At 51.8% G+C, this 20,403-nt stretch overlaps 2 protein-coding genes across 2 annotated transcripts in view; one reads left to right on the plus strand and one right to left on the minus strand.

Moving 5' to 3' along the window:
* Positions 1-20,403, plus strand: part of LOC116941469 (uncharacterized) — a gene marked incomplete at its 3' end in the record, with an annotated part of 127,260 nt that overhangs the window by 1,931 nt on the left and 104,926 nt on the right. The window contains exon 2 of the mRNA XM_032952583.2: positions 10,897-11,037. Within this exon, the coding sequence (XP_032808474.2) occupies positions 10,931-11,037 (107 nt within the window). The remainder of the gene's footprint in view (positions 1-10,896; positions 11,038-20,403) is intronic.
* Positions 13,152-14,712, minus strand: LOC142924261 (uncharacterized; the record flags this gene model as incomplete). Its single annotated transcript, XM_076066247.1, has 1 exon — positions 13,152-14,712. A coding segment is annotated over one exon (1,329 nt), but the record flags the coding sequence as incomplete, so codon positions are not given.

Genomic DNA, 20,403 nt, shown 5'->3' on the forward strand with positions numbered 1-20,403 from the left:
GAGTGTGTGCTATAGGAGTGAGTGTGTGTTATAGGGGTGAGTGTGTGTTATAGGGGTGAGTGTGTGCTATAGGGGTGAGTGTGTGTTATAGGGGTGTGTGCTATGGGGGTGAGTGTGTGTTATAGTGGTGTGTGCTATAGGGGTTAGTGTGTGCTAGAGGGGTGTGTGTGTGTGTTACAGGGGTGTGTGCTATGGGGGTGAGTGTGTGTTATACGGGTGTGTGCTATAGGAGTGAGTGTGTGCTATAGGGGTGAGTGTGTGCTATAGGGGTGTGTGCTATGGGGGTGAGTGTGTGTTATAGGGGTGTGTGCTATGGGGGTGAGTGTGTGCTATAGGGGTGAGTGTGTGCTATAGGGGTGAGTGTGTGCTATAGGAGTGAGTGTGTGTTATAAGGGTGTGTGCTATAGGGGTGAGTGTGTGCTATAGGGGTGAGTGTGTGCTATAGGGGTGAGTGTGTGCTATAGCGGTGAGTGTGTGTTATAGGGGTGTGTGCTATAGGGGTGAGTGTGTGCTATAGGGGTGAATGTGTGTTATAGGGGTGAGTGTGTGCTATAGGAGTGAGTGTGTGCTATAGGGTGAGTGTGTGCTATAGGAGTGAGTGTGTATTAAAGGGGTGAGTGTGTGTTATAGGGGTGTGTGTGTGCTATAGGGGTGAGTGTGTGCTATAGGAGTGAGTGTGTGTTATAGGGGTGTGTGCTATTAGGGTGAGTGTGTGCTATAGGGGTGAGTGTGTGCTATAGGAGTGAGTGTGTGTTACAGGGGTGAGTGTGTGCTATAGGGGTGAGTGTGTGCTATAGGGGTGAGTGTGTCCTATAGGGTTGTGTGCTATAGGAGTGAGTGTGTGTTATCGGGGTGAGTGTGTGCTATAGCGGTGAGTGTGTGCTATAGGGGTGAGTGTGTGCTATAAGGTGAGTGTGTGCTATAGGAGTGAGTGTGTGTTATAGGGGTGAGTGTGTGCTATAGGGGTGAGTGTGTGCTATAGGGTGAGTGTGTGCTATAGGAGTGAGTGTGTATTAAAGGGGTGAGTGTGTGCTATAGGGGTGAGTGTGTGCTATAGGAGTGAGTGTGTCCTATAGGAGTGAGTGTGTGTTATAGGTGTGTGTTATATAGGGGTGAGTGTGTGCTATAGGGGTGAGTGTGTGCTATAGGGGTGAGTGTGTGCTATAGGAGTGAGTGTGCGTTATAGGGGTGTGTGTTATAGGGGTGAGTGTGTGCTATAGGGGTGAGTGTGTGTTATAGGGGTGTGTGCTATAGGGGTGTGTGCTATAGGGGTGAGTGTCTGCTATAGGAGTGAGTGTGTGCTCTAGGGGTGTGTGCTATAGGAGTGAGTGTGTGGTATAGGGGTGTGTGCTATTGGAGTGAGTGTGTGTTATAGGGGTGTGTGCTATTGGAGTGAGTGTGTGCTATAGGAGTGAGTGTTAAAGGGGTGTGTGCTATAGGAGGGAGCGAGTGTTATAGGGGTGTGTGCTATAGGGGTGAGTGTGTGCTATAGGGGTGAGTGTGTGTTATAGGGGTGAGTGTGTGTTATAGGGGTAAGTGTGTGCTATAGGGGTGAGTGTGTGCTATAGGGGTGAGTGTGTGTTATAGGGGTGTGTGTTATAGGGGGTGTGCTATAGGAGTGAGTGTGTGTTATAGGGGTGTGTGCTATAGGAGTGAGTGTGTGCTATAGGAGTGAGTGTGTGCTATAGGGGTGAGTGTGTGCTATAGGGGTGTGTGCTATAGGAGTGAGTGTGTGTTATAGGGGTGTGTGCTATAGGAGTGAGTGTGTGCTATAGGAGTGAGTGTGTGCTATCGGAGTGAGTGTGTGTTATCGGGGTGAGTGTGTGCTATAGGGGTGAGTGTGTTATAGGAGTGAGTGTTTTATTGCTATAGGGGTGAGTGTGTGCTATAGGAGTGAGTGTGTCCTATAGGGGTGAGTGTTTGCTATAGGGGTGAGTGTGTGCTATAGGAGTGAGTGTGTGTTATAGGGGTGAGTGTGTGCTATAGGAGTGAGTGTGTTCTATAGGAGTGAGTGTGTGTTATAGGGGTGTGTGCTATAGGGGCGTGTGCTATAGGGGTGAGTGTGTGTTATAGGGGTGAGTGTGTGCTATAGCGGTGAGTGTGTGCTATAAGAGTGAGTGTGTGTTATAGGCGTGTGTGCTATAGGGGTGAGTGTGTGCTATAGGAGTGAGTGTGTGCTATAGGGGTGAGTGTGTGCTATAAGGGTGAGTGTGTGTTATAGGGGTGAGTGTGTGCTATAGGGGTGAGTGTGTGCTATAGGGGTGAGTGTGTGTTATAAGGGTGTGTGCTATAGGGGTGAGTGTGTGCTATAGGGGTGAGTGTGTGCTATAGGAGTGAGTGTGTGTTATAGGGGTGTGTGCTATAGGGGTGAGTGTGTGCTATAAAGGGAGTGTGTGCTATAGGGGTGAGTGTGTGCTATAGGGGTGAGTGTGTGCTATAGGGGTGAGTGTGTGCTATAGGGGTGAGTGTGTGTTATAGGGGTGTGTGCTATAGGGGTGAGTGTGTGCTATAGGGGTGAGTGTGTGCTATAGGAGTGAGTGTGTCTTATAGGGGTGTGTGCTATAGGGGTGAGTGTGTGCTATAGGGGTGAGTGTGTGCTATAGGGGTGAGTGTGTGCTATAGGGGTGAGTGTGTGCTATAGGGGTGAGTGTGTGCTATAGGGGTGAGTGTGTGCTATAAGGGTGAGTGTGTGTTATAGGGGTGAGTGTGTGCTATAAGGGTGAGTGTGTGCTATAGGGGTGAGTGTGTGCTATAGGGGTGAGTGTGTGCTGTAGGGGTGAGTGTGTGCTATCGGAGTGAGTGTGTGCTATAGGGGTGAGTGTGTGCTATAGGGGTTAGTGTGTGTTATAGGGGTGAGTGTGTGCTATAGGAGTGAGTGTGTTCTATATGAGTGAGTGTGTGTTATAGAGGTGTGTGCTATAGGGGCGTGTGCTATAGGGGTGAGTGTGTGTTATAGGGGTGAGTGTGTGCTATAGGGGTGAGTGTGTGCTATAAGAGTGAGTGTGGGTTATAGGCGTGTGTGTTATAGGGGTGAGTGTGTGCTATAGGGGTGAGTGTGTGTTATAGGGGTGTGTGCTATAGGGGCGTGTGCTATAGGGGTGAGTGTGTGCTATAGGGGTGAGTGTGTGTTATAGGGGTGAGTGTGTGCTATAGGGGTGAGTGTGTGTTATAGGGGTGTGTGCTATAGGGGTGAGTGTGTGCTATAGGGGTGAGTGTGTGCTATAGAAGTGAGTGTGTGTTATAGGGGTGTGTGCTATAGGGGTGAGTGTGTGCTATAGGGGTGAGTGTGTGATATAGGGGTGAGTGTGTGCTATAGGGGTGAGTGTGTGCTATAGGGGTGAGTGTGTGCTATAGGGGTGAGTGTGTGCTATAGGGGTGAGTGTGTGCTGTAGGGGTGAGTGTGTGCTATAGGAGAAAGTGTGTGTTATAGGAGTAAGTGTGTGCTATAGGAGAGAGTGTGTGCTATAGGGGTGAGTTTGTGTTATAGGGGTGAGTGTGTGTTATAGGGGTGTGTGATATAGGGGTGAGTGTGTTATAGGGGGTGTGCTATATGAGTGAGTGTTTGTTATAGGGGTGTTTGTGTGCCATAGGGGTGAGTGTCTGCTATAGGGGTGTGTGCTTAGGAGTGAGTGTGTGCTATAGGGGTGTGTGCTATAGGGGTGTGTGTGTGCTCTAGGGGTGAGTGTGTGCTATAGGGGTGTGTGCTATAGGGGCGTGTGCTATAGGGGTGAGTGTGTGTTATAGGGGTATGTGTGTGCTATGGGGGTGATTGTGTGTTATAGGGGTGAGTGTGTGCTATAGGGGTGAGTGTGTGTTATAGGGGTGAGTGTGTGCTATAGGGGTGAGTGTGTGCAATAGAGGTGAGTGTGTGTTATAGGGGTGAGTGTGTGCTATAGGGGTGAGTGTGTGTTATAGGGGTGTGTGCTATAGGGGTGAGTGTGTGCTATAGGGCTGAGTGTGTGCTATAGGAGTGAGTGTGTGTTATAGGGGTGTGTGCTATAGGGGTGAGTGTGTGCTATAGGGGTGAGTGTGTGCTATATGAGAAAGTGTGTGTTATAGGAGTAAGTGTGTGCTATAGGAGAGAGTGTGTGCTATAGGGGTGAGTGTGTGTTATAGGGGTGAGTGCGTGTTATAGGGGTGTGTGATATAGGGGTGAGTGTGTTATAGGGGGTGTGCTATAGGAGTGAGTGTGTGTTATAGGGGTGTTTGTGTGCTATAGAGGTGAGTGTCTGCTATAGGGGTGTGTGCTTAGGAGTGAGTGTGTGCTATAGGGGTGTGTGCTATAGGGGTGTGTGCTATAGGGGTGTGTGTGTGCTCTAGGGGTGAGTGTGTGCTATAGGGGTTAGTGTGTGCTATAGAGGTGAGTGTGTGTTATAGGGGTGAGTGTGTGCTATAGGGGTGAGTGTGTGTTATAGGGGTGTGTGCTATAGGGGTGAGTGTGTGCTATAGGGCTGAGTGTGTGCTATAGGAGTGAGTGTGTGTTATAGGGGTGTGTGCTATAGGGGTGAGTGTGTGCTATAGGGGTGAGTGTGTGCTATAGGAGAAAGTGTGTGTTATAGGAGTAAGTGTGTGCTATAGGAGAGAGTGTGTGCTATAGGGGTGAGTGTGTGTTATAGGGGTGAGTGCGTGTTATAGGGGTGTGTGATATAGGGGTGAGTGTGTTATAGGGGGTGTGCTATAGGAGTGAGTGTGTGTTATAGGGGTGTTTGTGTGCTATAGAGGTGAGTGTCTGCTATAGGGGTGTGTGCTTAGGAGTGAGTGTGTGCTATAGGGGTGTGTGCTATAGGGGTGTGTGCTATAGGGGTGTGTGTGTGCTCTAGGGGTGAGTGTGTGCTATAGGGGTGTGTGCTATAGGGGTGAGTGTGTGTTATAGGGGTGTGTGCTATTGGAGTGAGTGTGTGCTATAGGAGTGAGTGTTAAAGGGGTGTGTGCTATAGGAGGGAGCGAGTGTTATAGGGGTGTGTGCTATAGGGGTGAGTGTGTGGTATAGGGGTGAGTGTGTGTTATAGGGGTGTGTGTTATAGGGGTGTGTGCTATAGGGGTGTGTGCTATCGGGGTGTGTCTGCTACAGGGGTGAGTGTGTGCTATAGGAGTGAGTGTGTGTTATCGGGGTGAGTGTGTGTTATAGGGGTGAGTGTGTGCTATAGGGGTGAGTGTGTGCTATAGGGGTGAGTGTGTGTTATAGGGGTGAGTGTGTGTTATAGGGGTGTGTGCTATAGGAGTGAGTGTGTGTTATAGGAGTGTGTGCTATAGTAGTGAGTGTGTGCTATAGGAGTGAGTGTGTGCTATAGGGGTGAGTGTGTGCTATAGGGGTGTGTGCTATAGGAGTGAGTGTGTGTTATAGGGGTGTGTGCTATAGGAGTGAGTGTGTGCTATAGGGGTGAGTGTGTGCTATCGGAGTGAGTGTGTGTTATCGGGGTGAGTGTGTGCTATAGGGGTGAGTGTGTTATAGGGGTGCGTGTTTTATTGCTATGGGGGTGAGTGTGTGCTGTAGGAGTGAGTGTGTGCTATAGGGGTGAGTGTGTGCTATAGGGGTGAGTGTGTGCTATAGGAGTGAGTGTGTGTTATAGGGGTGAGTGTGTGCTATAGGGGTGAGTGTGTGCTATAGAAGTGAGTGTGTGTTATAGGGGTGTGTGCTATAGGGGTGAGTGTGTGCTATAGGGGTGAGTGTGTGATATAGGGGTGAGTGTGTGCTATAGGGGTGAGTGTGTGCTATAGGGGTGAGTGTGTGCTATAGGGGTGAGTGTGTGCTATAGGGGTGAGTGTGTGCTATAGGGGTGAGTGTGTGCTGTAGGGGTGAGTGTGTGCTATAGGGGTGAGTGTGTGCTGTAGGGGTGAGTGTGTGCTATAGGAGTGAGTGTGTGTTATAGGGGTGAGTGTGTGCTATAGGAGTGAGTGTGTTCTATAGGAGTGAGTGTGTGTTATAGGGGTGTGTGCTATAGGGGCGTGTGCTATAGGGGTGAGTGTGTGTTATAGGGGTGAGTGTGTGCTATAGGGGTGAGTGTGTGCTATAAGAGTGAGTGTGTGTTATAGGGGTGTGTGCTATAGGGGCGTGTGCTATAGGGGTGAGTGTGTGTTATAGGGGTATGTGTGTGCTATGGGGGTGATTGTGTGTTATAGGGGGAGTGTGTGCTATAGAGGTGAGTGTGTGTTATAGGGGTGAGTGTGTGCTATAGGGGTGAGTGTGTGCTATAGAGGTGAGTGTGTGTTATAGGGGTGTGTGCTATAGGGATGTGTGTGCTATAGGGGTGTGTGTGTGCTATAGGGGTGAGTGTGTGCTATAGGGGTGAGTGTGTGCTATAGGGGTGAGTGTGTGCTATAAGGGTGAGTGTGTGTTATAGGGGTGAGTGTGTGCTATAGGGGTGAGTGTGTGCTATAGGGGTGAGTGTGTGCTATAAGGGTGAGTGTGTGTTATAGAGGTTAGTTTGCATTATAGGGGTGAGTGTGGGCTATAAGGGTGAGTGTGTGCTATAGGAGTGAGTGTGTGCTATAGGGGTGAGTGTGTGCTATAGGGGTAGTGTGTTTTATAGGGGTATGTGATTGCTATAGGGGTGAATGTGTGCTCTAGGAGTGAGTGTGTGCTATAGGGATGAGTGTGTGCTATAGGAGAGAGTGTGTGCTATAGGGGTGAGTGTGTGTTATAGGGGTGAGTGTGTGTTATAGGGGTGTGTGATATAGGGGTGAGTGTGTTATAGGGGGTGTGCTATAGGAGTGAGTGTGTGCTATAGGGGTGTTTGTGTGCTATAGGGGTGAGTGTCTGCTATAGGGGTGTGTGCTATCGGGGTGAGTGTGTGTCATAGGGGTGTGTGCTTAGGAGTGAGCGTGTGCTATAGGGGTGTGTGCTATAGGGGTGAGTGTGTGCTATAGGGGTGTGTGCTATAGGGGTGTGTGTGTGCTCTAGGGGTGAGTGTGTGCTATAGGGGTGTGTGCTATAGGGGTGAGTGTGTGCTATAGGGGTGTGTGTGTGTGCTATAGGGGTGAGTGTGTGCTATAGGGGTGACTGTGTGCTATAGGGGTGTGTGATGTAGGAGTGAGTGTGTGCTATAGGGGTGAGTGTGTGCTATAGGGGTGAGTGTGTGCTATAGGGGTGAGTGTGTGTTATAGGGGTGTGTGCTATAGGGGTGTGTGTGCTATAGGGGTGTGTGTGTGCTATAGGGGTGAGTGTGTGCTATAGGGGTGAGTGTGTGCTATAGGGGTGAGTGTGTGCTGTAGGGGTGAGTGTGTGTTATAGGGGTGTGTGCTGTAGGGGTGAGTGTGTGTTATAGGGGTGTGTGCTATAGGAGTGCATGTGTGCTATAGGGGTGAGTGTTTGTTATAGGGTGTGTGCTATAGGAGTGAGTGTGTGCTATAGGGGTGAGTTTGTGCTATAGGAGTGTGTGTTATAGGGGTGTTTGTGTGCTATAGGGGCGAGTGTCTGCTATAGGGGTGTGTGCTATAGGAGTGAGTGTGTGTTATAGGGGTGTGTGCTGTAGGGGTGAGTGTGTGCTATAGGAGTGAGTGTGTGCTATAGGAGTGAGTGTGTGCTATAGGGGTGAGTGTGTGCTCTAGGGGTGTGTCCTATAGGGGTGTGTGCTATAGGGGTGAGTGTGTCTTTTGGGGTGTGTGCTATAGGGGTGAGCGTGTGCTATAGGGGTGAGTGTGTGCTATAGGGGTGAGTGTGTGCTGTAGGGGTGATTGCGTGCTGTAGGGGAGAGTGGGTGCTATAGGGGAGAGTGTGTGCTATAGGAGTGAGTGCTTCCGGGGTGGGTGTGTGCTATTGTGGGGAGTGTGGTGTGTCTGCTATTGGGATGAGCATGGCACCTGGGTATGTCCCATGACCTCCTGCCAGCGAGTGGATGAGTTAGTGGGTGAGTGAGGGGATGGGTGGGTGGGTAGGTGAGTCACGTGAGTGAATGAGTAAGGATTGAATCGGTGATTGAATGCTTGTGTGAGTGAGTGATTGGGTGAGTTGGTGGGTGGTTGAGTGGGTGGGTGAGTGGGAGTGTGAACGTGCGAGTAAGTGGGTGAGCTTTTGTGAGTGGATGAGCGTGTGAGTGGGTGAGTGAGTGGGTGAGTGGTTGAGTGAGTGGGTGAGCGTGTGAGTGGGTGGGTGAGTGAGAGTGTGAACGTGCGAGTACGTGGGTGAGCTTGAGTGGGTGGGTGAGTGTGTGAGTGGGTGTAGCACTCAAACCCCATACAGATGGAAACAGATTAAGATTAACCCACTTGTTGCACTGCCATCATCCTCTTGGCATAAGCCAGGTGATGGCGACTCCCGGGTGGGGAGTCTCACGGATGTGTGCGTGATCCACCAACCCTTACTGCCTGCACAGTGCCGAGTAACAGACCCTCCGATCTGTCTCTCCAGATACAAACACAAGCAGTTTGTTTAACACATTCCATCAGCCGCACGACTGATATCAGCAGCATTAGCTCCACAGAGACACAACAGTGCATCGGTTTTGATATCCAGTGTCTCATCGGCAGTGCTGGAGAACTGCCAGGCAGTCATCCTCCCTTTCTGGTAGAAAGTAAGCGTCCTAGTCAGTCGCATTGCTCCCTTGTTAACTTAGTCAGCAGTGGATAGAGCATGGCTGATGATGGAATGCAAAAGAGAATGAGGGCTGACGCGTTCTGTCCTACTTTCTGCTTTAGCTCGCACCGCTGTGCACATTCATTAATTGTACGAATGTTGCATCATTAACGATTCGGAATGTGGGAGAGGGGCCCTGAGCCTTCGGTCGGGCAGGGCGGGGGGGGCTAGCCCCCTCCAGCCGTCACGGCTCACCAACCCTCAGTGACCTGCGTGGTGAAGTATGGGGAAACCCGAGATGTTGAGATATTTAAATCGACTCTGTACCTTCGCTGAAACCTCGCGATATCGACAGCCGCACATCTCTACGTCATGTCGATAGGGGGCGGTTAGTGCGATATGGTCTGGCCTCGGGGGCCCCCAGTGTCAGCTGTCCCTGTGCGGCGCAGGGCTGCTGCTGCTGCCCCAGATCTCTCTCGGACTCGCGAGTGGACGTCTGCAACCACAGTCGGCCGCACACGTGCGATCTAGTTGCATGCAACCGAGTGTGTGTGTGTACATAGGGGAGCGGTAGTGCAGTGGTTAGCGCGCTGCTCTACGAATCCGGCGACCCGAGTTGCGCTTCAGCCTTTAATGAGTCTCTGGAGCGGGGTTGTAAACATCAACACTGGGAAGACAAAGGCGGCCGGCCATGGTGCTGGCCACCCAGGCCTTCATAGGTGCTCGCGCTAACGGCACTTGTCCCAACAGCCTGCCAACCCCGCCAGGGGGACCTTTGTCTGTGTTTGTGTTTTTGCTCGTTTCGCCACAAACTGTCAAAGCGGCTTCCATCGCGCGGAACTGAAGTGGGGCGGGGGGAAGGGAGGGGTGGGAGGGGGTGGGGGGAAGGGAGGGATGGGAGGGAGTGGGGGGAAGGGAGGGGTGGGAGGGGGTGGGGGGAAGGGAGGGGTGGGAGGGGGTGGGGGAAGGGAGGGGTGGGAGGGAGTGGGGGGAAGGGAGGGGTGGGAGGGGGTGGGGGGAAGGGAGGGGTGGGAGGGGGTGGGGGAAGGGAGGGGTGGGAGTGGGTGGGGGGAAGGGAGGGGTGGGAGGGGGTGGGGGAAGGGAGGGTTGGGAGGGGGTGGGGGAAGGGAGGGGAGGGAGGGGGTGGGGGGAAGGGAGGGGGGATAGGGGGTGGGGGGAAGGGAGGGGTGGGAGGGGGGGAAGGGAGGGGTGGGAGGGGTTGGGGGGAAGGGAGGGATGGGAGGGGGGGAAGGGAGGGGTGGGAGGGGGGATAGGGGGTGGGGGCGAGGCGTCATCTCCCTCCTCGTGGGTGGTCCCCCCCCCCCCCGTGTTGTGATCCCGCGCGCTCCGCGGCGCTGCACGGCACCTGCTGCAGTGCAGCCCCACGGAGACGTGGGGGGTGGGGGGGGGGCGGTGCCTGCTCTGAGCATGATTATCGTGATTAGCTTGATTATCATGATTGTCATTGTTATCGTGATTATCATTGTTATCATGATTGTCATTGTTATCATTATTGTCATTGTTATCGTGATTATCATTGTTATCATTAATATCGTGATTGTCATTGTTATCGCTCGCGTTGTCCCCAGCCTCCCCCGCGACGCACGTGCTGATTCGGGGTTGTGCTGCAGACTTGGAGTCGAGCCCAGGTCCCACAACCTCACAGGGAAGGGCCCTTGCCCGTACACATCGAGGAGTTCACCTGCATCGGTTCAAGCAAAGCCTGGCTCTGCTGCTGATGAGACACTGAATGTCGACACCGGTCCAGATTTGTTGCTTGAGTTGAACCAATGCTGCTGATGCGATGATGTTGGGGTGAATCCCGTGTGGCTGATGGGGTGTGTGAAGCGAGGAGCTGCTGTGTGTGTGTGTGGAGGGAATGCTGAGGGTTGTGAAGGGTAACAGCGGCCCCTGGTGGCTGCAGCTGACTGCATCCCTTGACCCTCGAGGGCGGCTTCGAGTGATTGAATCGCCTCGCCTCCTGCTGCTTCACACACCCGTGCGTCCACACACAAAACATCACATTCATTTTCGACACATCCCGCCAGGCACACCCCATACTCGCCTATACAGTTCACGTGAATGCGCACTTTCAGCTGTAGTGCCTTAATACGAGCAAAGTTCTGTAAACGGTTTTGACTTTCTGGGTTTTATCAGCAGGGTCGGGACGGGTAAACTCGACTCGGGAAGCCTCGCGCGCGTCTCCGGACTATCTCTCTCTCGCGGGATGTTTGGCCTACTCTTCCACGCTGAGCAGACCTCTTGGAAGAGGGGGTCAAGTACCCAGAGGTGACCCCACCGCCACACGCGCCCTGCTGATCATAGACTCACTGTGGTGGAACCCGCGCGCGTCTTCTGCGTCTCTGGCCGCCGTGTTTCTGCAGAAGACGCGGCTCGTGATGAAGAGGAGGATGGAGGATGAAGAAGCAAAGGAGGAGGAGTGAAGGAGGAGCGAAGGAGGAGGATGGAGGAGGAAGAGGAGAGAGGAGGAGGAGGAGGTGGGGAGAGGAGCGCCTGGGATGTCGGTGAGTCGGAGATGAGAGCGCGAGTGGACATTGAGTCACGTGAGCGGCGCTCGTTGCGGACCGAGTGGTCGCTCGGTTTACGAAAGCTGAAGAGGGCGCAGGGAAGCGTGCGGAGAGACGCGCGTCGGGAATGACTGAACCGAGGAGCAGAGGGCGACCCCAACCACGCGGCCCCCCGCAGTTCCCGCTCGCTCGCTCTGCCGCGAGTTGCCGCAGGGCGTTGTGGGTGCGCGCCTTAGTCGCCACGTACACTCCACACGCTGCTGACGAGACACTGAATGTCGAAACCCTTTACACAGTTTGTGTTGGGCTAATGCTAACGATGAGATGCACTCCCAGGGGGCATTGTGACTTTGCAGACCAACTCCGTAATGATTTGATTCATCATTGGTTTTGTTGGTTGAGGCCGCGTCATGTGTCGCAAGACCCTCCACCACCGGACACAGCCAAACATTATCGCGGTTGGCTAGGTGCGGTGCGAAAGAAGTTCAACATACTGTACATACAAACACGTGGCAGTTAGAGCAGCGGTCCCCAACCTATTTTTCACCAGGGACCGGTTTCCAGCGACGTTTGTTTTTACTCATTGTGGCTACTCGGGGTCAGCTTGTGGGCTTACCAACACCACGTGACTGGGACAAGTGCGCAGTGCGGGAAAGAGGCGCGGACGGAAGTGGTCAATAATAAAGTAATGGGGGCGGGCCACGCGCGGACTCACCGCTCTCACCTCCTGCTGCTGCTGTGCGGCCCGGGGTTTGTGACCCCTGGTGTAGACGACATCTGGTGGGAGGTGGTCTCGATGGCCGTCTGTGTGCAGAGCCATGCACCAGCAGGGGGCGCCATTGCCCCCCGCTTGGACACTCGGGATGGTTTCGGCCGAGGCGACGAATATTTTAACCGCTCCTGGGCCTCCCTGAGGTCGACTCAGCCTTAAATGAGTACCTGGTGCGGTGTGTAAACTTCAGCACTGGGGATACAACGGCGGCCGGGGCTTGGTGTTGGCCACCCATCCCCTCGTGTATCGTGCTGATCTTTATAGGTGCTACTCGCGAACGGCACTTTCCCCAATAGTCTGTTCGAGGCTATATGGGGCATCTTTGTCTGTGTGTGTGGGTTTCCAACAAGCATCAGTAGATGCAATGGTTGTCGCAATGCGCCACGAACCTGGCGACCTAAATTTCGATTCCCGGCCACGGCTCACATCAGGGGCGAGTGATATGAGAACCGGCTTTCCCATCACCCTCCTTCCCCCGCCTCTACCTTCACCGACGTCCACTGATCATCGTGGTGAAGTATGGTCAAATCCCCCCTGGTCGGATATTGCGTGTGGAGGAGGCCTTCATCCAACCATGGATTTATTGATATACGAGCTCCCGGCATGGGAACGGCCTGCGGCACGTGGCGGGGAGTGGGGGCGGAGGGAGGGAATGTCGGCACGTGATTAATGACTTCCGTTTAGATTAACAACCCTCCGCCACCATCTCACTCCCCCCCACCTCTCCCATCTCTCTGCCGCTCTCCAAACGCTCACGTACAACACACACGGACACACAGACAAATATCCTCTGTATCGTCTTAACAGACTGTTGGGGTAAGCGCTGTTAGCGAGTAGCACCTATAAATGCCGGCACGGCACACGAGGGGGTGGAAGGCCAGCACCACGCCCGGCCGACTTTGTCTCCCTGGTGGCGATGTTTACACACCGCACCAGATACTAATTTGAGGCTGAGTCGACCTACACACTCTCACGACACACACACATGCAAGGCGCGCATTGGCGTGGTCGTGTTGGTGGGCACATGGAGACTTTACCGGACACCTGTCACATTGAGCTTCATAGCTCATCGGATTCCTCCAGGAGAAATAAAGATGCCGAGTTCCCTCTCCATCCCCTTCCTCCCCTCGACTCCCACCCCTCCCCCCGCCGCCCCTCCCCTCGCGCCGTTAAATCACCGCTCTAATCCGCGCCTTCCTGCCGCTGGTAAATAGAGGCGGCGGGGCGCTCTGACAAGTGACACTGACCACTGGGCCCCGCTGACAGCGGCAGGGGGTGAGGGGGGGGGGCTCTGTCCGCAGGGGTCGGAGGGCGGGGGGTGGGAGGGGGTCGGGGGCTTTCGCGGACCCCGGAAACGGGGGGCTCCTGGACTTTGTCTCCCGGCGGCGGCGGCGGCGGCGCCCGGGACTCAGGTGTCGGGGTGGTGTCTGTGTCTTTGTTTTGTCTCTGCGGTGCGTGGGGAGCGATGGCGCAGCGGTTGACGCGCTGCGCTACGACCCCCGAGTTCGATTCCCGCTTAGGGCCACCACCAACCCCGGTGACGAATGATTTGAGCCGGTTCTGGACCTCCCCTAGGTCGACTCAGCTTCACACGAACACCTGGAGTCGCGATGTGTGAGCGTCGCCGCGGGAGACGAACACGCGGGAGACGAACACGCGAGAGACGAACACGCGAGAGACGAACACACGGGAGACGAACACGCGGGAGACGAACACGCGAGAGACGAACACGCGAGAGACAAACACGCGAGAGACGAACACGTGGGTGACGAACACACGGGAGACGAACACGCGAGAGACGAACACGCGGGAGACGAACACGCGAGAGACGAACACGCGGGAGACGAACACGCGGGAGACGAACACGTGGGTGACGAACACACGGGAGACGAACACGTGGGTGACAAACACACGGGAGACGAACACGTGGGTGACGAACACGCGAGAGACGAACACGTGGGTGACGAACACACGGGAGACGAACACGTGGGTGACGAACACACGGGAGACGAACACGCGAGAGACGAACACGTGGGTGACGAACACGCGAGAGACGAACACGTGGGTGACAAACACGCGAGAGACGAACACGTGGGTGACGAACACACGGGAGACGAACACGTGGGAGACGAACACGTGGGTGACGAACACACGGGAGACGAACACGTGGGTGACGAACACACGGGAGACGAACACGCGGGTGACGAACACACGGGAGACGAACACGTGGGTGACGAACACACGGGAGACGAACACGTGGGTGACGAACACGTGGGTGACGAACACGTGGGTGACGAACACGTGGGTGACGAACACGTGGGTGACGAACACGTGGGTGACGAACACGTGGGTGACGAACACGTGGGTGACGAACACGTGGGTGACGAACACGCGAGAGACGAACACGTGGGTGACGAACACGCGAGAGACGAACACGTGGGTGACGAACACACGGGAGACGAACACGTGGGTGACGAACACGTGGGTGACGAACACGTGGGTGACGAACACGCGAGAGACGAACACGTGGGTGACGAACACGTGGGTGACGAACACGTGGGTGACGAACACGTGGGTGACGAACACGTGGGTGACGAACACGCGAGAGACGAACACGTGGGTGACGAACACGTGGGTGACGAACACGTGGGTGACGAACACGTGGGTGACGAACACGTGGGTGCTCGCGTGCCGGTCGGCGTAAGTCCCTGCTGCTGCTGCTCGCGACAAGCACTCGGCCCAGCAGCGCTCCCGTGAGCTGCACACGGCGAGGTCTCTCCGCGAGTCCGTGCACGGCCCGGCGTGAGTGCGCACGGGCGGGAGAGACAAACACGGCCGGGGTCGCCTGAAATTCCGCTCACCACTCGCCGCCCCTTGCCGCCACGCGTCCCGGGCTCTAATCAATAGGCGCTCGCTAACAGCTCCCGGTAAGCCGCATCCGTCATCGTGATTCCTGCCCTGGGGCTGCTGCTGTTTGTGTGAGGTTTGGTAGGGGGGGAGGGGCAGTTCACCTGCTCTGGTTCAAGCGAAGCCTGACTGCTGATGAGACACTGAATGGCGAAACCGCTCCAGTTTCGTTTGTGTTGAACCAATGCTGCTGGCATTGTGGCACTTTCGCAGTGGTGGCTGATGGGATATGTAAATAGTTTTATTTAATTTTGAAATGTCAAGGGAAGCATTTAGGGAGGAAGAGGAGCTGGCGCCAAATCCCTCCCCCAAGCTCTGCGAGCCTCTACATATGAAGGCGTTATCGGCCAATTCACGATGAGTGTTACACGAGTGGGAGGAAAATGCAGCGCTCGGGGATAATCCCATGGGTTTCTGCCGAAGCGCACCTGGGTGCAGGCCGCGCCAGTGACAGCCAAATTGAGTCGTCTCTGCGGGGCTTAGCGCGGTGAGCGGGGGTGGCGCAGATAGCAGGAGGAGGAGTGATTAGGAAGATTTGTGCAAACGTTTGATATGAGTGAGTGTGTTTAAGATCGTGGGGAGCGGTGGCGCAGTGGTTATCGCATTGAACTACGAATTCGGTGACCCGGGTTAGATTACTGCTCGCGACCAATAACAGTGTGGAATATCTTGCCCGGCCCTGTGACGTCCCTAGGTCGACTCAGCCTTAAATAATACATACCTGGTGCAGTGTGTAAACATCGCATCATCCCTGGACATCTGTGACAAAGAGCTGTACAGTTAATCGGATTTCTCCTGCAGTATAAATACAGATTCCGATTCTAATAAGCATTGGGTGAGTGAGGGGGTGTGTGAGAGTGAGTGTGTGTCTGAGTGTGAGAGTGAGTGTGTGTGAGAGTGAGTGTGTGTGTGAGAGAGAGAATGTGTGAATGTGTGTGAGTGAGTGTGTGTGTGTGAGAGTGAGAGTGTGTATGTGAGAGTGTGTGTGTGAGAGTGTGTGTGTGAGAGTGAGTGAGAGTGAGTGAGTGTGAGAGTGTGTGTGTGAGAGTGTGAGTGAGTGTGTGAGATGGAGTGAGTGAGAGTGAGTGAGTGTGTGTGTGTGTGTGAGTGTGTGTGTGAGAGTGAGTGAGTGTGTGTGAGAGTGAGTGAGTGAGAGTGAGTATGTGTGTGTGTGAGAGAGTGTGTGTGTGAGAGTGTGAGAGTGAGTGTGTGTGTGAGTGTGTATGTGAGAGTGAGTGTGTGTGAGTGTGTGTGTGAGAGTGTGTGTGTGAGAGTGAGTGAGTGTGTGTGAGAGTGTGCGTGTGAGCGTGAGTGTGTGTGTGAGAGTGAGTGTGTGTGAGAGTGAGTGTGTGTGTGTGAGAGTGTGTGTGTGAGAGTGTGTGTGTTTGTGTGAGAGTGAGTGTGTGTGTGAGAGTGTGAGAGTGAGTGTGTGTGTGAGTGTGTATGTAAGTGTGTGTGTGAGTGTGTGTGTGAGAGTGTGTGTGTGAGAGTGAGTGAGTGTGTGAGTCTGTGTGTGAGAGTGTGCGTGTGAGAGTGAGTGTGTGTGTGAGTGTGTGTGTGAGTGTGTGTGTGAGAGTGAGTGTGTGTGTGTGTGAGTGTGTGTGTGAGAGTGAGTGTGTGTGTGTGGGTGAGAGTGAGTGTGTGTGTGTGGGTGAGAGTGAGTGTGTGTGGGTGAGAGTGAGTGTGTGTGGGTGAGAGTGAGTGTGTGTGGGTGAGAGTGAATGTGTGTGTGTGAGTGAGTGTGAGAGTGAGTGAGTGTGTGTGTGTGAGAGTGTGTGTGTGTGTGGGTGAGAGTGAGTGTGTGTGGGTGAGAGTGAATGTGTGTGTGTGAGAGTGAGTGAGTGTGAGAGTGAGTGTGTGTGTGTGTGAGAGTGTGTGTGTGAGATTTAGTGTGTGTGTGGGTGAGAGTGTGTGTGTGTGAGAGTGAGTGAGTGAGTGTGTGAGGTGAGTGAGTATGTGTGTGAGGGTGAGTGTGTGTGTGAGAGTGTGTGTGTGAGAGTGTGTGTGTGTGTGAGAGTGTGTGTGTGTGTGAGAGTGAGTGTGTGTGTGAGAGTCAGTGGCGCGGCCTGCACCTAGGTGCGCTTCGGCAGAAACCCGTGGGAATACCCCCGGGCGCTCCGTTTTCCTCCCACACGTGTAACACTCATCGTGAATTGACCCGCTCACGGCCAACACGGGTGACGATTATCTGAACCGGTTATGGGCCTCCCCTATATCGACTCAGCCTCAATTGAGTACCTGGTGCAGTGTGGAAACATTGCCACTAAGGAGACAAATGGGGCCGGGCGTGGTGCTGGCCACCCACCCCCCATGTGCCGTGCCGACCTTCATAGGTGCTCGCTAACACCACTTGCCCCAACAGTCTGTTAAGGCTATATGGGGGATCTTTGTTTTTGTTTAGTGTGTAAGTGAGTGCGTGCTTTGCTACGTCACAATTGCTGTATCCGCGTGTTAGGGTGTGAGTGTGTTAGTGTGTAGTTGTGTCATTGTGTACGCGTGTTAGGGTGTGAGTGTGTTAGTGTGTAGTTGTGTCTTTGTGTACGCGTGTTAGGGTGTGAGTGTGTGTGTGTAGTTGTGTCTTTGTGTACACGTGTTAGGGTGTGTGTAGTTGTGTCTTTGTGTACACGTGTTAGGGTATGAGTGTGTTAGTGTGTAGTTGTGTCTTTGTGTACACGTGTTAGGGTGTGAGTGTGTTAGGGTGTAGTTGTGTCTTTGTGTACGCGTGTTAGGGTGTGAGTGTGTTAGTGTGTAGTTGTGTCTTTGTGTACGCGTGTTAGGGTGTGAGTATGTTAGTGTGTAGTTGTGTCTTTGTGTACGCGTGTCAGGGGTTGAGTGTGTTAGTGTGTAGTTGTGTCTTTGTGTACGCGTGTTAGGGTGTGAGTGTGTCAGCGTGAGTTGTGGCTGTGAAATCTCACGTCGACTCACTACGCGTGCAAAGATTACGGGAAATAAAATATTAAATAAAAATATAAACCCACCACCACCACGGGGACCTCTCCTCCCGGCACCCCGCGCGCAATAAGTTGAACATACAACACAGTACATGCGTGTCATACACCCCATCAGAACATCACCATCATCATCACCATCACCATGAACATCACCATGAACACCATCACCATGAACATCACCATCACCATGAACATCATCACCATGAACATCATCATCACCATGAACATCACCATGAACATCATCATCACCATGAACATCATCACCATGAACATCATCATGAACATCATCATCACCATGAACATCATCATGAACATCATCATCACCATGAACATCACCATGAACATCAACATCATCATGAACATCATCATCACCATGAGCATCACCATGAACATCAACATCACCATGAACATCATCATCACCATGAACATCATGAACATCATCACCATGAACATCATCATCACCATGAACATCACCATGAACATTATCATGAACATCATCACCATGAACATCATCATCACCATGAACATCATCATCACCATGAACATCATCACCATGAACATCAACATCACCATGAACATCATCATCACCATGAACATCATCACCATGAACATCATCATCACCATGAACATCATCATCACCATGAACATTATCATGAACATCATCACCATGAACATCACCATGAACATTATCATGAACATCATCACCATGAACATCAACATCGCCATGAACATCAACATCGCCATGAACATCATCATCACCATGAACATCAACATCACCATGAACATCATCACCATGAACATCATCACCATGAACATCATCATCACCATGAACATCATCATCACCATGAACATCATCATCACCATGAACATCATCATCACCATGAACATTATCATGAACATCATCACCATGAACATCATCATCACCATGAACATCATCATCACCATGAACATTATCATGAACATCATCATCACCATGAACATCATCATCACCATGAACATCATCATCACCATGAACATCATCATCACCATGAACATCATCATCACCATGAACATTATCATGAACATCATCACCATGAACATCATCATCACCATGAACATCACCATGAACATTATCATGAACATCATCACCATGAACATCATCATCACCATGAACATCACCATGAACATCAACATCACCATGAACATCATCATCACCATGAACATCATGAACATCATCAGCATGAACATCATCATCACCATGAACATCACCATGAACATTATCATGAACATCATCACCATGAACATCATCATCACCGTGAACATCATCATGAACATCATCACCATGAACATCATCATCACCATGAACATCATCATCACCATGAACATTATCATGAACATCATCACCATGAACATCATCATCACCATGAACATCATCATCACCATAAACATCATCATCACCATGAACATCATCATCACCATGAACATCATCATGAACATCATCATCACCATGAACATTATCATGAACATCATCACCATGAACATCATCATCACCATGAACATCATCACCATGAACATCATCACCATGAACATCATCATCACCATGAACATCATCATCACCATGAACATCATCATCACCATGAACATCATCAACATCATCACCATGATCATCATCATCATCACCATGAACATCAACATCACCATGAACATCATCATCACCATGAACATCATCATCACCATGAACATCATCATCACCATGAACATCATCATCACCATCAACATCACCATGAACATCATCATCACCATGAACATCATCATCACCATGAACATCATCATCACCATCAACATCACCATGAACATCAACATCACCATGAACATCATCATCACCATGAACATCACCATGAACATCATCATCACCATGAACATCACCATGAAAATCATCATCACCATGAACATCAACATCACCATGAACATCATCATCACCATGAACATCACCATGAACATTATCATGAACATCATCACCATGAACATCATCATCACCATGAACATCATCATCACCATGAACATCATCATCACCATGAACATCATCATCACCATGAACATCAACATCACCATGAACATCAACATCACCATGAACATCATCATCACCATGAACATCATGAACATCATCACCATGAACATCAACATCGCCATGAACATCAACATCACCATGAACATCACCATGAACATTATCATGAACATCATCACCATGAACATCATCATCACCATGAACATCATCATCACCATGAACATCATCACCATGAACATCATCATCACCATGAACATCATGAACATCATCACCATGAACATCATCATCACCATGAACATCATCATCACCATGAACATTATCATGAACATCATCACCATGAACATCATCATCACCATGAACATCATCATCACCATGAACATTATCATGAACATCATCACCATGAACATCATCATCACCATGAACATCAACATCGCCATGAACATCAACATCACCATGAACATCACCATGAACATTATCATGAACATCATCACCATGAACATCAACATCGCCATGAACATCAACATCGCCATGAACATCATCATCACCATGAACATCAACATCACCATGAACATCATCACCATGAACATCATCACCATGAACATCATCATCACCATGAACATCATCATCACCATGAACATCATCATCACCATGAACATCATCATCACCATGAACATTATCATGAACATCAT

This window comes from Petromyzon marinus, chromosome 11, assembly GCF_048934315.1.
Source record: "Petromyzon marinus isolate PM22_M1 ecotype Great Lakes invasive population chromosome 11, UKy_Petmar_22M1.pri1.0, whole genome shotgun sequence".
Taxonomy (NCBI): Eukaryota; Metazoa; Chordata; class Hyperoartia; order Petromyzontiformes; family Petromyzontidae; genus Petromyzon; species Petromyzon marinus.